The sequence below is a fragment of the Triplophysa dalaica genome, chromosome 8, assembly GCF_015846415.1.
Source record: "Triplophysa dalaica isolate WHDGS20190420 chromosome 8, ASM1584641v1, whole genome shotgun sequence".
Taxonomy (NCBI): domain Eukaryota; kingdom Metazoa; phylum Chordata; class Actinopteri; order Cypriniformes; family Nemacheilidae; genus Triplophysa; species Triplophysa dalaica.
The window spans coordinates 14,402,837-14,422,810 of record NC_079549.1 but is presented as its reverse complement, the minus strand read 5'-3'; the positions used below and the strand labels follow the sequence as shown (position 1 = coordinate 14,422,810).

Genomic DNA, 19,974 nt, shown 5'->3' with positions numbered 1-19,974 from the left:
GAGTAACTTTAAGAATGACCAGCTTCAACTTTTCGAGAAATAGAAATTCATACACTTTTGATGATAAAATGTTTTTGTATGTGTCTTTAATGAATCTTCTATGTGTGGAGGCCTAAAGCCATGCTGGTTAAATTCATGCATATTCATTATTAATCAATTACAAGCAATGTTTGATGTTAAAAACATTATTCAACTCATTTTTGGATAAACACAATGCACTTTTTGTATGAGCTTTCCCCTTTTGGACACTAGATGTTTACTATGTGACATGGCTAACATTTTTAGAAGCTTTACTTTGTGTAAACCCATTGTTGTTCCCCCACTTTTGTACTCAATAATGTAACGCTTTAATAAAATACTAATTCTACATGAGGTATCGTAACTGCTGTGCACAAGTGTTCTCTCTGAACATTGGAGTTGCATTCATTTACAGTTAAACCTTACAACTAACTTTTTTATTATTTGTTAAAATTGTGTAATAAGTCATTTGCATACAATGCTTTAGTTAAAACCGTAGTTAAGACCAATTTATGTGACATTTTCCTAAACGTAACACAGGGGTTTCAAGGGACAACTTGATAATAAAATTGTCAGAACAACTGAAATTGTTAAAAGAAAGTCCTGGTCATGTATTTGAAAGATATTCCACATAGAAGTTTACTTCAAGAACGAATGTTGATAAGTTTTAATGATGTTGTGTTGTAGTGGAACTGTGGTCATACAAATCTGCCAAAAAACATGGTTTCTACACTTAAACTAAAATCATGCTTGATTTCCTTAAGGGCTTTTAAATCCTACTTTAGTTCATACTATAGTTTACTATAGTAAATGCTGAAATATACTCTATTATTGTTTCATGTGGTCACACTCATCTCTTAAATGTAATTTTGTCTAAGCACAAGATGTTACTTTGGCCTTAGAGTTTGTCTGTGGCCTACAGCAGCACTCTGTGCTGGACTGCCATGTCTGAAGCAAGACACGCCCCCTTATTGCCATACATTTTTACATTTACATTTACATTTAGACATCTAGCAGACGCTTTTATCCAAAGCGACTTACAAAGAGTTTAGGAGCAATGAGCGATAGTTCATACAGGAGCCATAATACATTAGGTGCCAATACAAAGTTACTGGTTTCAACAAAAGCTAGACCACTACCTGTTGAGAGAAAGGGTTAGTTTTTTTTTTTTTTTTTTCATTTGTTTGTCAAGTACTCACAGAAGAGATGGGTTTTAAGTAGTTTTTTTTAAATGTTGTGAGAGATGTGGTTGAACGGACAGATATAGGAAGAATGTTCCACCAGGAAGGAGTTGTGAATGAGAAAGAGTGGGAGAGCGGTTTACTGCCCTTATGGGATGGCAATACAAGCCGCCGCTGGTTTGCTGAACGCAGGGATCTTGATGGGGTGTAGGAGTGCAGGAGAGTGTGAAAGTAAGCCGGTGCAGATCCAGTGATAGTCCTCTAGGCAAGCATTAGTGACTTGAATCTGATACGGGCTGCAACCGGTAGCCAGTGAAGAGAGATGAAAAGGGGAGTCACGTGAGCCCTTTTGGGCTGTTGGAAGATGAGGCGTGCTGCTGCGTTCTGAACCAGCTGAAGTGGTTTGATAGCCTTTGCAGGAAGACCAGCAAGGAGAGCATTGCAGTAGTCCAACCTTGAGATTACCAGGGCCTGGACAAGGAGTTGTGCCGCATGCTCCGTGAGATATGGTCTGATCTTTCTTATGTTGAATAAGGCATATCGGCATGACCGTGTTGTCTTTGCAATGTGATCATTGAAGGACAGCTGTTCATCAAATATGACTCCGAGGTTCCTGGCTGTTTTGGAATGGGTGATTGTGGTACTGCCAAGATGGATGTTGAAATCGTGTTGGACCGTAGGGTGTGCCGGAAACACAAGTAGTTCGGTCTTGGCAGGGTTCAGATGGAGGTGATGGTCTTTCATCCAAGCTGAGATGTCCTCGAGGCAGGCTGTAATGCGAGCTGCTACAGTGGTATCGTCTGGGTGAAACAAGATGTAGATCTGGGTGTCGTCGGCATAACAGTGATATGAGAAGCCATGTGCCTGTATGATGGGTCCCAGTGATGTCGTGTAGATGGAAAAAAGCAGCGGTCCAAGCACCGACCCCTGAGGGACCCCAGTGATCATGTGGTGAGCCGTGGACAGCGAGCCCCTCCATGACACCCTGAAGGATCTGTCGGAGAGGTAGGATTTGAACCAGCGGAGGGTAGAGCCTGTGATTCCTAGTGATGACAGGGTTGCTAGCAGTATCTGGTGATTGACAGTGTCAAACGCTGCAGATAGGTCTAGCAGAATCAGGACAGAGGATTTAGATTCCGCCTTGGCTAGCCGCTGTGCATCTGTGACCGATAGCAATGCCGTCTCAGTGGAGTGGTTTGTTTTGAAGCCAGACTGCTTGTCATCCAGTAGTTTATTCTAGAACAGGTAGGAAGACACCTGGTTGAAAGCTGCCCTTTCAAGTGTTTTTGCTATAAATGGGAGGAGAGAGACAGGTCCGTAACTGTCGGGAGTAGAAGGGTCCAATGTTGGTTTCTTCAGTAGGGGCGTGACCTGGGCCTGTTTGAATGTGGATGGAAAGTGCCGGTGAGCAGGGAGGTGTTGATGATGTGTGTGAGTGCAGGTGACACATTTATGGACACATTTATGTGGAAATAAATAAATAAGAAAATGTAAAAATTTGGAAGTACAAATATATCGACATAAATTCATAAAATAAATACAAAAATGTACAAATAAGTAAATGTTTAAATGAAAAAAATCAATTTTTTCATTCAGTTTTATATTTTTAGAAAATATATTTCTGTATGTATATATGTTTGCTTTTATTACATTTCTTCATGGATTTATTTTTGTATATATTAATTATTGGCACAATATACAGTACATGGGCTACTTTATACAGAACGCATTCCAAACATTTCCATTCTATCCTTTCTTAAAGGAAGAGTGTGTAAATGGGCGGGGGTTAAATCTCCAGCCCTCCTACGTGACTGACAGGCCTATTCGCCAACCCCTGAATACTTATTTATTTTGTTTTGATATATTACCCAATCGCAACTAAGGGAATGTACAAACAGGCGGGTCACTGTCTACGTCACGCGGAGCAGATGGCGGAGGTGGTGGGGAGCGGATCGCTTCTGCTGCTGCACTGGCGGGCGGGGCGGAGGCAATAACAGGGAACTCTCCAACGAGAACCGGTGGACGAAATTGTATAACTTCGCACAATTCCGGAGTTTGATTTAAGCGCTCGTGAACGGACAAGACTTTATTCATTCTGTACGTCTGAAGATCTAATTTCCTCCCGTTGGCAGCACCCAGGCCTGAGGATTTCAGTGCTCATTGGATCTAACGTTAGAGTTTCGACCAACACACAGATCTTCCCGTTAAATGACGGATAAATGCTCGGAAGTTCATTATATAACGCTTATTTCACCTGTTCGGGATCCGAACCGTCGAACTGGCTTCGGTTATTAAGAATTCAGGTCTTAAGCCAGAGTTAAAGGGATGGTTTAGCTCAGTTAGCTTGCCGGCTAATAACTCACTCATTCACAGTGGATCAATATTAGCCAGTAGCAGTTAGCATTTAGGGTTAATTTAAAAGAGCAAATCTGTGTTCCGATCGATATGTTGAATTGATATGTTGTCTAACCCGTGTATTATAACCGGCTGTATTGCTTTCTCGGATGCTTAAGCCTTAGATCCTCTTTGGCACTGCGTGAATGCATGGAGTCACATTATATAGACCGGCACAGATAGTAAAGTCTCTTGATCCCAGAGCACTGGCACTAAACTCTGTTTCAGTGTGTTCATATCATCCCTTTAAACACCTTCATACAGTTCTCATTCATTAGATCCATTGATTCACATCTGATGACAGAAGCAGTCCAGGCTTGAGTAGTACCGGTGTCTGTCATAGGGTTGCACACCTGAGCAGGTGTTTGAGAGTGTCATCATGGGGAATACAGTATCCTGCTGCGTGTCCCCCAGTGGGAGCCCAAAACTTCCACGACAGCTGGAATGTCTGGACGACTATCAGATCAGTACGGACCTGAGCGATGATACTGGTCCATATCTACAGCACATCAGTGATCGAGAGGTGCCCGACGGTAAGTTCTGGTGGTATTGTCTTTGATTTATTCTTCTCGGTCATGGTCGCTTGGTCTTACAAGATCTTCCTTTAGAGTGAAAGTGCTCAACTTCAAAATTTCAGGTAAGTGTGTTAGACCTGTGTTTGGAATTGAACTTCGGAGAAGGCAGATCTCTTGAGTAAAACTGAGCCTTATTGAGCGTATTGAGACGGAAAGGTTGCAGACCAGTCATCTTTCACCACAGTGACCTTCATCGTAAAACTAAATACTCTATTTTATGTTTTTAATCTATTCTTAGATTTACAAACTTTGGCCATCATACAGTATATGCCAGCATTTCTTTCCGGTGTGATCGGACTCCTTGACCTCGCGTCGCGTGTCAGGTTTCTCTTAAAAGCCGAACACGTTAAGTGCTGTCGGTTTTCTTTGAACTGGACAGTCTAAGACATGTTCAGTTGAAATATTACATTCATGCAGTCGAGTACAGTAAAGACTGCCGTCTTGAGGAAAAGAGTTACCTACATTACTTGATCAAATTAGGTTTATGGAACTTTGGAGGTATGCGTGTTAAATTTGGCGAGGTTAAAATTGTTTGTAGGCTTTGCTTCTGTTTGTTTAGGCTGTGCTAATTTACCCTCAGGGAAACACACATAGTCTCACACACACACAAATAACTTTGAGTGATAGTCATTGCTCAGTTTAGAGCAGTTTAAACTGTACCACTGCGCCTGTATTTAATCCTTCACGATTAGAATAGTCTGTGTCACGGTTAATTTTCTTGGACTTAAAAGTGACTGAGATTCTAAGGTTAATTAACAGAGACGATCAAAAATGTGTGCCATTCCTGGAATCCGAATCATGTAGATCTTTGGGACAGCTGCGTTCTGTCTCCTTATCCCTCTCTATCTTTGGGAATCTCCATTTATGCACATTTCTATCACGGGGGTAGAGGTTTGAAGTCACGTGGATGAATGTTTTTCATGTTGAACTGATCACCATTGTAAAGAACCATTCATGTTATTTTCGTGTGCCACCCAATAGTTGTGTTTGTCATTGAGGACATCTGCCGCACCCCCAGGGGCTATTTTTGACTCTGGGGGAGAATGGGAGTATCAGCTGAGTATACAGTGTAGTTCTGGATATTCTGTAGGTTTTTACCACATATGTTGAAAGTACGTTTTACTCGTTTACTCACCCTCTTGTCATTTTAAACCTGTTCGACTTTCTATCTTCTGCAGAACACAAACGAAGGTATTTGGATAAATGTTGGTAACTCAACAGCGGCAGTACCCATTCACATCCATTTTATGGACACAATTAGTGGTCGACCGATTATCGAATTGGCCGATTATCGGCGTCGATATTAAGGATTTAGCCGATAATCGATATCGATCATTTTCAAAGCCGATTTGCCGATAAAGTCATTTAATTTTGAAATGCGCTTTTTGGCTCTGACGCAGCCAAGGATTTAGCGAGAGCAGTCGGAACACGTCACTCTAGGGGTTTGCCTAGAGTAATGCCCGCCCACTGCCCCTATGATTTGTTGGGACTAAGTCACGAGTCCGGCCAATCAACACGGGAGGCTGCGGAACAGAAAGTCTTTTTTCACTGTCACACCGAAAGCAGCATCAGATGTTGAAATAAATCTCAATCACTGCACTGAAGATGCAAAACACTTCAATATAATAAGTGCCTGAATTTCGGAGCAGCTTTGCGGGTTTCCTGCAGGTTCCGCGGGATTTACGCATTATTATCATGTAGATATAATTCACATCCTCAGTATAACAATGATTTGCTCTGCAAGCGAGCAGCACACTGCACATGCGTTTCTTGTAATTGATCGAGCTGGCGTTTTGCACGTCACTTAAAATGACGGCATTTCAAAAATACAAGACATTTTAAAGCATAAAGAACTTGAATCGTCGGTCTTCAGTCAGAGCGCTCTCATGCTCATGTTATAGCTTCATGAAAATATTGCGGTCTTTTCAACAACATACACAATAAAGCTATGAAGGCAATTCAATTATTTACACTTAATATATAAATTCAAATTGTGCTACTTAATCCAATGATTAGCATAATGATTAATTGAAAAGTATTGTATGCAATGTTAAAGTCATCAGAACATATTTTTTCCATAAATAAATATAATTTGTTACATTCAATTCATTTTTTCATTTGTTGCTTGTTGTTTTTTACTTTGTTGCTTGTGGTTTACAAAATGTTCACAGAATTCTGCTGGGTGCTCCCTTCTTTCTTTTATTAGTATTAATATAAGTGTTATGATTAAGATTTCTCAGTCAGAATTAAAAATATTTCAAATGTTTCAGAGCATCTGTTCTTAATTTCTATATAAATTTACGTTTTTACACCATATATATATCGGTTCAAAATATCGGTTATCGGTCTAATTTGCATGGAAATAATCGGTATCGTCGGCCTGAAAAACGCATATCGGTCGACCTCTAGACACAATACCAACGGAAGTCAATGGGTATCGTTAATGTTGACAGAATTTTGGGTGTACTGTCACTTTAATACAAGGAAAGAACACCAAAAAAAGTACATGCCTGAAATGTGGCTCTAACTGTGCTTTTTAATAGAGTTAGCAAACAAATAATTGGCTCTAGTCTGCCGTGTCACCAGGCAATCCTGCACCTCCCTGTTGGCCAGCATTCTCTCATAGCCTACATCTCAACTACAACAAAAGTTCAGTCTATAAATGTCTTCAACATGACGTCGCTTTCGCTTTGGAATGCCGTTCATTGTTTTCTAGTAGATGGATGTGATAAATCTCAAGACTGGCACTGCCAGGTTGTCTTTTAGAAGAGTATCAGTTTGAATACGCCTAAATTAAGCACTTGGAAAAGAATTTGTTATGCTGTAATGATTCTGTAGCATGATAGTAGATGGCCATATAGGGTCTTAGATTGGCTCTTCTGTGCAAAAGGACATTATGCAAGGCTTTGCTCCCCCATGGGAATAGTTGACCTAATGGAATATATAATAGATGGGATGGAAAATATGGATAGAAAGGCCCATTATAGTGCCCTTCACTGTTTGCCTTCTCACACTTTTAGAATGCAATTGTGTGTGAAGTGCTTGTATAATGCATGGGTTGTGTTTCAATCCATAGACTGCAGGGTAAAATAAAGAGCCCATAACTTATGTTCTTCACCTACGCTACACCTCCTTTAACTCTTATGACATGGTGACGGCTGTCCAAACATCTCCTTGGAGTGCGTTTACTGTACAACTTAACAGCATTGGACTGTTTCCATTCGATTCCAATGGAATGCCTCTTTGGCTTATGACACTTTTTCACACAATCCTAAACTTAGCGAGTCGAAATGCCTGACCAAGAGACAGATTATCCAGACAAATGATATTTCTTTGCATTTTTTGTTGATGGTGACAGACCAGGTTAAATGCATTCTCCAATGTATTATTCTGATGCACTAGCACAACTCTTGTGTCACCCGCCAGTGTGGGCGGAGCGCAGGGTGTGAGGTCTCTGTGTTCTCCACTAGTGCCCATACAATGGCTTCATTGTTCCAGCTGTGCCCGCCGCTTCTCTCACCCCTGTGGCCAAAGCAAGTTGCAGCATGCCCCTGCCAATCAGTCTGCTTGCTCATGGCGGGCCGACGCACAACCTCAGTCCCCTTGTGGGGGTTGTTTTACTATGTTGTGAGAGAATGCTGTGTGGATGTGACAGAATGTGTCTTTTGAGAGACAGGAAGGTTTGGGGAGAGAGAGATGAGGAGAAATGTTGCAGGCAGGACTCAAACTTATGATACTCATAAGCGCCACTGCTGAATATGTTTTTTACATTTTGTTAACCACACCTACAATTTTCTTTTCTTTTAGTACATCTTCACTGGTCCCATAGTGTTTATACGTGTTATATTTGCAATTGTCCCTATCTATTTTCGATTGCTGTTTTTTCTTTTCTTTTAGATATGGGTTTGGGGTCGAACCCCTCAGATCACGCCCGCGCCAGCACGATCTTCCTTAGCAAGTCACAGACAGACGGTGAGTTATTTCAACGTGAATCTTAAATGGCTTTGAAACAAAACTGTTAAGTCATATACTCTTCTGTAATGCTTGTATTGGGCTGAGCCAAAGATCATAAATATTAACAAGATGCGCTACTGCTACTGCAATTACAAGGAATAGGGAGGAGTGCAACTTTCACTATGGCCGCTCTAGTGAAGAAAGTAAAAAGATTCAATCGTCAATAGATAAAGACTGAAGATTCTCTTGGGCGGGGCTATTGTGAGGCGCTTGCCAGTCTGTGCGCATGCGTTCTAGCTAAAGCCACTTCAAAAAAGGTGATTTTTAGCACAATTGAAGCTTAGCAAAACAAAGTTTTGGTACAGTCCATATAAGGTTTAATTAATGATCGGAACTATGCTATTTAATTGTGATTTTTTTCCCAACAATTTTAGAATATCCGCCTTTCACCATTCAAGGAGATAGGACTGTTGACTTGCTATGAAGTAAATAGCTGCCCAGAGGTGTTTTGAAAATGGCTGCGAGTGGTACTGCTTCCGTAATAAAGTAGTGAATAGTATATAAAATAAGTAAATGGCGTTGCCAGTTAAGTTAGTAGGGTCACAAGTTGACCAGCCAAGCACTATTCACTTTATCTCAGCAAACCCAGTTACTGGACACTTTCTCCCTCACAAATATAATTTGCAAATAGCACCTTTCTACTGTGGCATTGGTTACTGATCACTGTTGTTTTGTGTGCTGCTGCATCTACACCGAATAGTGTCTATATAAGTCCAAGATGCGTGTTCCAGTGCAACATAAGCAAATAAAATACAGAGTCCACTTTTACATGGAGCCTTACAGCTTTGTCTATACACTTGATGATAAAACCTTTGTTTTTGTTTTTAGTTCGGGACAGGAGGAAAAGCAATCACATAAATCACGTAAGTGGATGTGGCATGTGAAGTCAGCATAAGGGTTAATGAATATTTTGAAAGTATATTAACTTTGCTTCTTTATGAAGGTTTCTCCTGGTTTGCTCTCGAAGAAGTACAGCTCCTGCTCAACGATATTCATTGATGATAGCACCGTTAGTCAACCCAACCTTAAGAGCACAATCAAATGGTATGAATGTTCTGTCGCATGTTTTTCAAGACTAGTTTTGTTTATAATACTAGATGTTTAATCAGTTATGTGTAACTGAACAAAAATGTGATGCACTGCACAAAAATAACAGTTAGTTATGAAGAATGTACTGCTTTGTTTTTCTTTGTCTTGGCATAGTGACTGACCTTTCTGCTGTTTTCTGTTTACAGTGTTACATTAGCAATATATTATCACATTAAAAACAGGTAGGTTTGACTTTTCTAGCAAATAATTTGGGATTTATTTAGGTTTTGAATGTTAAGTTTGAACATGTGGTTTAAAGTGTCATTAATTCATTATAGGGACTCCGATAGGTCATTGGACATCTTTGATGAAAAATTGCACCCCTTGTCTGTAAGTAAATTTACTGTATTTTTATTTATCCATGTTAGTCCTTGTATTTCTATTCTCTTCAGAAGTAAATGAATTTGAACTTTTCAACTTTGTATTTGACCTTGTGTGTTATTTATATCCAAATGAAATTTAATCTGGAAAAGTTAAATGGTATATCCGGATATATGATATTATATATCCATGTTATTGCTATTGACTACAATGTATGAATAAACAGATCAAATTCCATCACCTCTGAGATCAGTCAGTCCTTAAAGTATAAAAATAAAGTTTTTTTTATTAAAAACAAATAAAAAAAACTGGGTGCCGTGTGAAAAACTGCATGTACTTGGATATAAAAGTCAATTATGTTACATTGTGACACCAGAAATATTCCCCCGACATTCTACCTAGATGTATGATGCATATTTATCCTGTCTTTGTCAGAGGGAGCAGGTACCTGACGATTACTGCCGAACAGACCCAGAACACAAACTCATCTATCGGTTTGTCCGGACGCTGTTCAGCGCGGCGCAGCTCACGGCTGAGTGTGCAATCGTTACTCTGGTAAGGGTCCAAGTCATCTAGTAAATGTCCAAGTCATCTAGTAAATTGTTTTAAATCAAAAATGACTATTTTTGAATAGTTTTCGAGTTTAGGGTTAGGTTTTTGGCTCATAGTGCTTATGTCCACTAGAGGGAAGCAGAGCTCCAGAATCATTTGACCATCCAAACTGTCTCGGTCCTAAATCAATTCCAGCATCTCCTTTTACACACAGTTAAATAGAGCACTGTTCATTTATTTCTTATTGATTATTGATCTACTGTACAGTATAAAGTACACAAGCTCCAGGCTGAAGAAAACAAACAAATTAGCGTAAACCCTGTCTTTGCTCCAGGTGTATTTGGAGAGGCTGTTGACATACGCAGAGCTGGACATTTGCCCGTCTAACTGGAAGAGGATCGTGCTGGGGGCTATCCTGCTGGCCTCGAAAGTCTGGGATGATCAGGCGGTGTGGAATGTAGACTACTGTCAGATCCTCAAAGACATCACTGTTGAGGACATGTGAGTGAGAGCAGAAATTCTACAGGCAACAGTCTTTGATTTCCATTTGTACCAATATTTCCATTTCATACGGCATATTTATATAACGTCCTTCAAGATGACTTTATGACAGCTGAAAATATACACACTTCCTTTGTTTTCGAAAACGATAGTAGGTTTGTCTCATTCAAACTCATGCTTTGCTGTTTTGACAAAACCTGATCAAATTTTTGTGACATAAATTTCATTATGCCATAAAAAACAATACCATTTAAACACTCTTGTGGACACAACAATTTTGAGATGTTGAAAGGTATAGTTCACTCAAAAATGAACATACTGCCATTAAATACTCCATAGTTGTTCCAAACCTGTATACATTTTTTTTTGATTGAACAAACACATTAGCCACATGAGCTTTCCTGTAGCTCAGTGGGAAGAGCATTACGTTAACAACACAAGGTTGTGGGTTCGATCCTATGGGGATTGCAGATACCTAAGTATAAATGTATAGGATAATGAAATGTAAGTCGCTTCGGATTAAAACATCTGCCAAATGCGTAAAAGTAATGTAAACACAGAAAAATATACACTGCTCAAAAAAATAAAGGGAACACCTAAATCACTATTTATTAGATCTCAATGAACAAAATATCCAGGTTAAAACTCTTCACTTATATACTTTGCATAATGTTGTGAGAACCAATAATGTCACTCCTTGAGGGCAGGAGTTACAGTAAAATCACTGTAAAAAATGTGAAACTCAACTTGTTTGAATTTCATCACAGTAACTCATAATGTTAATCAGTAATGTGCATGGCTCTACGTGCCCGAATGAACTCCCAGCAATGTCTGGGCATACTCCTGATGAGATGATTATGGTCCTCCCAGACTGTTATCGGAGCATAAATGAGGTCCGGGACAGTCTATGTGCTACTTGACAGCTTCAGATACATGAGATCCCAGAGGTTCTCAACTGAATTTAGGTCTGGGGCTATGTAAATGGCATCAATGCCTTCATCATCCAGAAGCTGCCTACAGACTCTAGCCACATGAGGTCGGGCATTATTATGCACCTGGTGGACCCTGCACTGCACCAGAAAAAGATCTGACAATAGATCTAAGGATTTTATCACAATATTTTATAGCGCATAGAGGTCTGTAAGACCCTCTGAGAATGGTCCGCCCCAGACCATCCTCGCTGTTGCCTCTCCAGTGTACCTGTTGTCACTTTTAATTGCACCAAAACAAGAGAAAATGGGTTTTGTACCCTTATTGGGTTAATTGGTATTCCTAAAAGGTAACAGGCTTGGTGTTATGTAAGGGATAATGTACAGGCAGCCTGTTGTTATCTCAGAAATAAGACCCAACAGTGTGATCCTGGAGGGGCTTATTTCGCTGCTTGTACAATACCCGCTTATTACATGACTACTTGCCACATGAGAAAAAAACTGGACATAATATAATTTGAAATATTTTATTAGCTTTACCGAATGCAAACCTTCCGTGAGGAAATGTCGTTTAGTTTCGGTTTTAAAGTTCAAACATCACAAACAGGCAAATTGGTTTAATAATTTGTAAATATAATATCTTGCATGTTATTAAAAGACATATTTGTAATTCATTTTTGTGTAATATTCAACTGCCCCTATCAAAATGATTTGCCGCATCCGGGTTACAGGGTGCTATTAGTTTTGAGGGGTTGTTACTTGAAAATAACAACCCTTGGAATGTCGCGACTGGCCAATCAGAATCAACCATTCAAATGAGCCGTGTAATAAGCTGTGATGATCAGGTGTTCCCTTAATATTTTTCTGCAGTTATTGTAGAAATGCTTGTAAACAAACAGTTTGTACTCCATTGACTACCATAGTAGGAAAAATTACAATGGTAGTCAAAAGTGCCCCAGAACTGTTCTACATTCCTCAAAATATCATCTTTTGTGCAAAACAGAACAAAAAATATTAAGTGTCTTTTCCTACTGCGGTACCCAATGGGATCCAGGATCTGTTATGTTATAAACGTTCTTCCAAATATCTTTGTGTTCATCAGAATAAAAAAATGTATACAGATTTGGAACAACTGGAGGGGCTGAGTAAATGATGAAAGAAATTTATTTTTGGCTGAACTATCCCTTGAGTTGATCAGTCTTGATATTAAAAACGGCGAGTTGAGTCTTCTCATGCAGTACTGTATTACTTCACTCATCTTCTGAGTTATTTCACTCTAAAACTCCTCCTCCTTCCCCTGTCCCTGGAACAAGCCCGCAAGATTTTCAATAACATGTAGAGCTCCGCACTTCAAAACCTTGTTTTAGTGTTTGTTCTCTAGTCTCAATATCCATATAAATGACACAGACAGGGTCTGTGTGTACGTGTGTCTGTTTTGCGGACTTGTACCTGATTGTCTATGTTAAAGGCCACGGCCCTCTTCTCTCCTCTCTACCCCTCCGCTCTATTTTCATCCCTTTCATTGAAGCCGTCTTTGTGAGCCCGGGCTGGCGGGCTTCAAGTGCTCTCAGAGCTTCTCTACAATGGTCCAGGCTCTCACCCACTCCATTTGTTGCTCCTAGCAACCACCCCCCCCCTCCCCCTACACGGCACACCACCCATACCCACCTCAACCTGATGTCTTGCTTTTCCCAAAACATTCGGGTCACTGTCTCCACAGTGACCGTCTCTGTGCCTGCTCTTAGACGCAGTGGAGCATCTCCATGATCAAGATTCAAGTCTGTTATTTAGTATGAAGAGTTTACTAGAGTATAACTGCAATAAAGTAGCTTGTATGTAACCTTTATTATTATGTAACCTCAAGTTTGGGGGTAAAAATGTATATGTATATGGGAAAGTGTATATTGTAGGTGCTGTGACTGTCTGGATGTTATTGGTTCCATATTTTAAGCTTATTTGTATAGTAACAGATATGATAAGAATTTTTAAAAGCATAAAGATTACAAATGTTAACTATGTCCACTTCATTCATCCATTCACATTCCTCTTGTCAGGAACGAGATGGAGAGACATTTTCTGGAGCTGCTGCAGTTTAACATTAACGTACCGGCTAGTGTCTACGCCAAGTATTACTTCGATCTGCGATCCCTCGCAGACGACAACAACCTGAGCTTCCCTCTGGAGGCTCTGAGCAATGAACGGGCACAGAAACTAGAGGTGGGCAAGAGATCCCCTTAACTGTATTACTCAATCTCAAAAAGGACAGAACTGATTTTGTCATCCTCCTACACTGAGTTTTTATGACATGTTTTTATTTTATTTTATAGGCAATCTCAAGACTATGTGAAGATAAATACAAGGACCTGAGTAGGGCAGCCATGAGGAGATCGCTCAGCGCAGATAACCTAATCGGCATCCGCAGATCCAATGCTGTTCTTTCATAGAGCGTTTCTTCAGACCGCTTTCTGCTTTGAGACAGAGCTCGATGGATGAAACCTGTTGTCTCTCCCCGCCTTTGGCTGCAACAGTACGGCAGCCAACAGATCCTACAAACACTTGACTCAACTGATGCAGAACAACATAGACAAGAACAGACTGAATGTTTTTTGTTTGTTTTTTGCTTACTATGTAGGCTACTAGCTGTGAACTTTGTCAGTTTTTAACGGAAATCATTTGCAGATGGAGTATTTTAAATAAACACTAATCACGTAATGAGTCTGAATTCATGCTGGAGCATTGTGTCTTGCTTTCCTTAAGCAGTTATAATGGTTTTTGGTTTTATTATAGAAGTCCCGGGTATTATGCAGTCTTTTCATATAAATAAGATAGTTCACCCAAAAATTAAGTCATTCCAAATGTGTAAGACAACATTGGCCCCCGTTGACTTTCCTTGTATGGAAACAAAATCACGGAGAAATTTCGGTCTTCCACTTAAGAAACAGTCATACAGGTTTTGAACAAACATTGATAACAGATTTTTATTTTTGGATGAACTAGCCCTTTAAATACCAAGTGTTTTACTGCCTTTAAATTTAAGGGTTCAAACACGTCATATGAATATAATATCTGTTTAGGAAAGCGGTGTAAATGTTTCCCCCTGAAGAGCCCTGACACTATGAAGCACAATAAATGATTGACCAAACATCTGACTTGCAGGTTCACAGATTGCTGCTCACTTTTATTCTCTACCAGTAAGAGAAACAAAATAAACATAAGACACTTTTCATAAATATCTAAAAATCTCTTTAAAACTGTAAACTCATATTTTTTACTAAACAAAATATGTACAAGTTGCAGTCTGGACTCTGGTCCTTTTCAAGATTTACAAATGAATAGACCCAAACAATTCTGTACACAACCAAAAGCAATTCAACTGTAAGTGATGTAGAGAAAATGGGATAGATGTTGAGTTCGGAGTTTGCTTAGGATCATTTAAGATTTTCAAAAGTGGAAAACCTATTTCTAAACCAACTGGGATGGCAAAAAGAAGTCAAAACAGATACAAATTAACAACACCGAGGTTAACAGATTGAGACTGAATAAGCCTTTGACATATGGATCAAAACCTCTATTGTGTTTTAACACCTAATATTTGGCAATTTCTTTTTTTTTCAACAAAGCCAGTAGGTCTGCTGGGTAACAACTTAACCTTGTGTAAAGGTTGAACCATCGGCCACAAGAGGAAGTCAAACTCAGATGATAAAACTAAACTGCCCTATTGATCTTCAAAATACATCTTATTTAACACTGCCCATCAGATGCTCACCAACAATTCATTAGCAGTATTAAGAAGGACATTGATAAATGTCATGAATTTATCACTCCTGATTTCTTACATATCGTATCAACCTCCAGCGCAAGCAGTATAAAGTGTTGCTGTCATTCACAGAGAATGTTTACATACATATGTTACACATACATATGTAAATTATATTTGGACGGTGTTTAAAATGATGCCACAAAACAACGTCTAACCCACATCCTGTAAATATGTTGATAAAGTCTCAAACACGACAGAGCGACTGTTAGCTGCATTATCACAACGTTCTTCAAATGCATATTTACAAGAATAAACAAATAAATAAAACATCACCATCAACAGTAAAAACTTGATTCAAGCATTAACCATCTCAGATCTTTTTTCCATAATTCATGCTCTAAAACCCACAGACAATGACTAAAATGATGGTGACAGGTTTTTTTAGTACAGTATAGGCAATTTCATTGCTTTCCAAATAAGATCCATGAACGACAAGTGTTCGACTATAATGAACCGACCATCAGTCTATAAAAATCCTTCATAGTGTAACTGTGCTGTCCATCGCATCTGTTGCAGAGATGCCACTGGAAGGTCGAACAGACACCTGCTCATTTAGAGTCACGACCTGCACGTCCTGCACTCGCTTGCAGGATTTATAAAGGACTTGGACAATCCACCCAATGTTCAAACGTGTGATGATGGGGCTGATTTGTGGTAGGTCCCAGTGGGGGCTGTTCCAGCTCGGGCCGTAAGAGCATTACTGGCCTCGCTATACATGGATGAGGCCAACACGGGCGGCTTACGGGTTCTACAGGGGACGTAACGTGTCAAAAAGCGCCTCCATGACTCCAGAGTCTTGCCTGACCAGATCCACACGCCTGAAGTGATGCCTACCACCAGACACATGAAATACTTCAGCATAAAGACAGCATAGTCTGGACCCATGCCCAAGCGCTGGCGTTCGGAAGGGCAAGAACAGGCCAGCGCCCGTTCCCAGCCTGGCCTGAAATGTTGCTCATACACCAGGCAGGCCACTACGATAGTTGCAGGCACAGTGTAAAGGACCGTAAACAGCCCAATCCGGATCATTAACTTCTCTAGCTTGTCCGTCTTGGTTCCTCCTTGCTTAATGACGCTACGGATTCTGAATAGCGAAACGAACCCAGCGAGCAGGAAGAGCGATCCGGTGAAGAGGTAAACCACAAGAGGGGCCAACACAAAGCCACGAAGGCTCTCCAGGCTCTGGTTGCCGACATAACAGATGCCCGCCAAAGGGTCGCCATCCACAGAACTTAAGGCTAGTACAGCAATAGACTTGACGCTAGGCACTAGCCAAGCGGCGAGGTGGAAATATTGCGAGTAGCCTGCGATAGCCTCATTTCCCCATTTCATCCCCGCCGCCAGGAACCAAGTAAAAGACAGCACCACCCACCAAATGGAGCTGGCCATTCCAAAAAAGTATATGAGAAGGAAGACCAGCGTGCACAGGGCTGGACCCGTGGTGTCGTAGAGAATGTGCTGTTGTTCGCCGGAGCCCTCGCAAGCCACCCGCTCGTGGCCCGCAAGCAGTCGTATGATGTAGCCCAGCGACACAAACAGATAACAAGCAGCCAGAAAGATAATAGGCCGCTCTGGATATTTGAAACGCTCCATGTCTATAAGAAAAGTGGCAACGGTGGTGAAGGTGGAGATGAAGCAAAGCACCGACCACAGGCCTATCCAAAAGGTCGTAAATGTCCGCTCATCCGGAGAGAAGTAAGGTAGATGGCACGGCAAAGCACAGTTGGCCACAGAGCCAGTATGCACGCGGTTGTAAAGAAGATGTGCTTCTTTTTTGATGGGCACCAGGGGGTCTCTGCACCGGCACTCACGGTCACATTTCTGGGGCGAAGCTGATTTGGCAGTGGCTTTGTGCCTCGGTGTTTCCTTAGGGGTGGGTTTGGGGAAGGGAGGCGATAGAGTCGTTGTCTCGCTGCTGTTGCGGTCCATACACAGCCGATCGGTATCGCCCAGCATGGGCAGCTGCTCACAACTCATCCGCTCCGGCCACTCAAACCCATACTGGATCATGAGAGGAGAGCAGCCTCTCTTAGCTCTCTCACACACGGATCGGCACGGCGGCAGGGGCTTTTTATAGTCCTGGAGACAAATGGGAGTGTACATGCTGCAGAGGAAGAAAAGCAAGTCAGGGGAGCAACGGATCCGGACGAGCGGCCAGAACTGATGCACCTCCAGGCCCACTTCCTCTTGGGTGTCATGATTGAATTGGTTGGGCATGTGCGTGTGGTTGTAACCGATGCCTTTGCACATGGGGACCGTGATGGGCTCACACACTATATCCTTAGAGGCGGCATCACAGAACGGAGACAGGAGGAGAAAATATAGGTAAAATCCAACCAGGTGCGTACCTGAGGTCGCCAAGGTGAAACGAGGCTTATCCGCAGGTTTCCTCATACTGAAAAAAATATGCATTTCAATTCTTGAGTATTTTCTCAGCTCGGCTTTTTCCTCTTTCTTCTTTTTTTCTTTTTTTTTAATTTATTGCTGCATTTCGGAAAGAAGAAATCCCAAAAGGAAACCTTAATAGCTCCAGCAGCATGTCCACAGTCCACAAGGTTGTAAATCACGGTGAAGTTTCATTCCAGACCTCGAGCGCACTTTCTTCCGACTTTGCGAGTGCATTTCTGAAAAGAGGAAAAGAGCAACTTTAGTTAAATTAAACAAGATTTGCTCACTTGCTTTGGAATAATGTGAGCGATTTTCCCGTCAAAGAGAAATAAAGTCATGAAAGTAGAAATAAACATCTAAACGTACCGTGGAAAAGCACGCGCGTCCGTGGACTGAATGGTCGATCAATCATTCACCGAGATAACCGTGTAAAGGTCGAAAGTTCATTTTCCGCAGATTCTTTGTAACGAAGTTACACTTTAAGCGTCATTTTCCCTTCGACTCAGTTTTACATTCCACATGGCAGGTGAACGCATCCGATGATCCGGCGAAAGGTTACGATTCACAACCAAAAATAAGCACAAAATTTTGCGACGAAAATATCAGGGTTGGAAAGAAACCCCGACTCATAAAAATAAATGAATTTTCAGGAATAATAAACCTCGCAAAATAAAATAAAATCACCTCACGCGTTAGTATTTGACGCAACAGGTTTCAGGTGCTGCCTGCCATTAACGTTCCCTTTAATGCGTGTCCAAACAGTCCTTTGGAGTTCTTTTCCCCACTTTATGATCCTACACTTCCAGATTAAGCAATTTTTTCCGTTATCAATTTGTAAAAAGGATATTTTCAGAGCGGTAAGCTCCCTCCTGTGTGCTGCAGAGCCAGTAATAATTCACTCCTCAGAGGTTCAGTAGAGTGAAAATACTTCACCCGCATTGACACGCCCACAACTTTTCAAGCCACACCCCCTTTCACCAGAGGCCACTGACAGTCTGCTCCATCCATCGCCTTCACTACGTGCTTGGTATTACTTAAACGTCTGCTGTATTGAAAATCGTATGTATTGTGTGTCAGACTGTCTCTCTCAAATTACAGTTAGCACAGAGGGTGTTTGTGCAACAGGTGTCATTGTGTTGCATGAAACTGAGCTTTTAAATAGTCTCAAACACATGGTTCAAACATTGAACAGTTTGATGGAAATTGACCCTACATGGATTGTGGGAAAAGGTGATTTTTAAACTACACGGGCATCTAAAATGGGTCAGTAAATTAGTCATACTGGCGAATGTGTGTTTGTGTGTGTGTGACTATGAAAAGGCCTTAAATGTCTTGTGCAAGTGTATCCTGTATTACTTTTGTGTTTACCCACTGGGCCCATTCAAGACAGACGGAGCTGTGCAAACATTCACATAATGACTCCTAACGCAGGCTTAATCACTCATGCCTTAACCAGACAAAGAAAGAGAGTAAGAGGAGCAACCTGCCACACTGGTACTGCTATGATGCACTGGAGTTCAGAGGTTATGTGCATTATTGTGATGTTGTGAATACACCCTATAAAAAACGACACAGGGTTTGGAAAAAGCATAAATGGCACGGCATTATATCACCTCTGGGACTGTTTGTGTGCAAAAACCATTTGATTTAATGTTCGCCAATGCAGTAGCATTATACATTTTTTATTGTTTAAATTTAAGTGTCCCTTATATGTTAGATCATAATCATAATTATTACTATTTATTGATCTATTCCTAGTTTTATTTATTTATTTATTTATATACATCTATTATTTATTTATTATTACTAATTGAATGAATCAATTGATTTATTTGTTTATTTAATTTACGAACATCATTTTCCATCCTGACACATTTGCATTTCCACTATCTAAAGTCCTCTGCCCCATTATTCACACAGGTAGACCTTGGAATTCTCTGAAATTGTCTTTCCTCCCTTTCTCATTGTTGACTCAGTGTGTAATCTCACAGATTTCTAAGGTCCAAAGGTCTTCCAGGGTGTGTATGTAAAAACGTAAGTGAACGATCAGGCGGCTCCATCGGGAATTTCTAATGCTCATTTAACACTCTGGTTAAGTTAGCTAACAGCACGTCAGAATAGAACAGACAAGAGTAAACAGAAAGTCTACATGCCAAAGACTTGCTCGGGAATCAATCATTGAGACACGCGCG

General features: G+C 40.8%; 2 protein-coding genes across 2 annotated transcripts; one reads left to right on the top strand and one right to left on the bottom strand.

Moving 5' to 3' along the window:
• Positions 1 to 3,137: 3,137 nt before the first annotated feature.
• On the top strand, positions 3,138 to 14,300 carry ccnyl1 (cyclin Y-like 1). The gene is made up of 10 exons (XM_056754509.1): positions 3,138 to 4,126; positions 8,066 to 8,140; positions 9,011 to 9,045; positions 9,126 to 9,226; positions 9,418 to 9,453; positions 9,550 to 9,601; positions 10,028 to 10,147; positions 10,479 to 10,645; positions 13,629 to 13,791; positions 13,902 to 14,300. Exons 1-10 carry the CDS (start codon positions 3,973 to 3,975, stop codon positions 14,016 to 14,018), a joined length of 1,020 nt encoding a protein of 339 aa, XP_056610487.1. The 5' UTR covers positions 3,138 to 3,972; the 3' UTR covers positions 14,019 to 14,300.
• Positions 14,301 to 14,724: 424 nt separating this feature from the next.
• fzd5 (frizzled class receptor 5) lies at positions 14,725 to 18,863 on the bottom strand. The gene is made up of 3 exons (XM_056754508.1): positions 18,149 to 18,863; positions 17,914 to 18,018; positions 14,725 to 17,789 (listed from the first exon to the last, which is right to left on the bottom strand). The coding sequence occupies exons 2-3, from the start codon at positions 17,931 to 17,933 to the stop codon at positions 16,019 to 16,021; spliced, it is 1,791 nt and encodes a 596-aa protein (XP_056610486.1). The 5' UTR covers positions 17,934 to 18,018; positions 18,149 to 18,863; the 3' UTR covers positions 14,725 to 16,018.
• Positions 18,864 to 19,974: the final 1,111 nt, after the last annotated feature.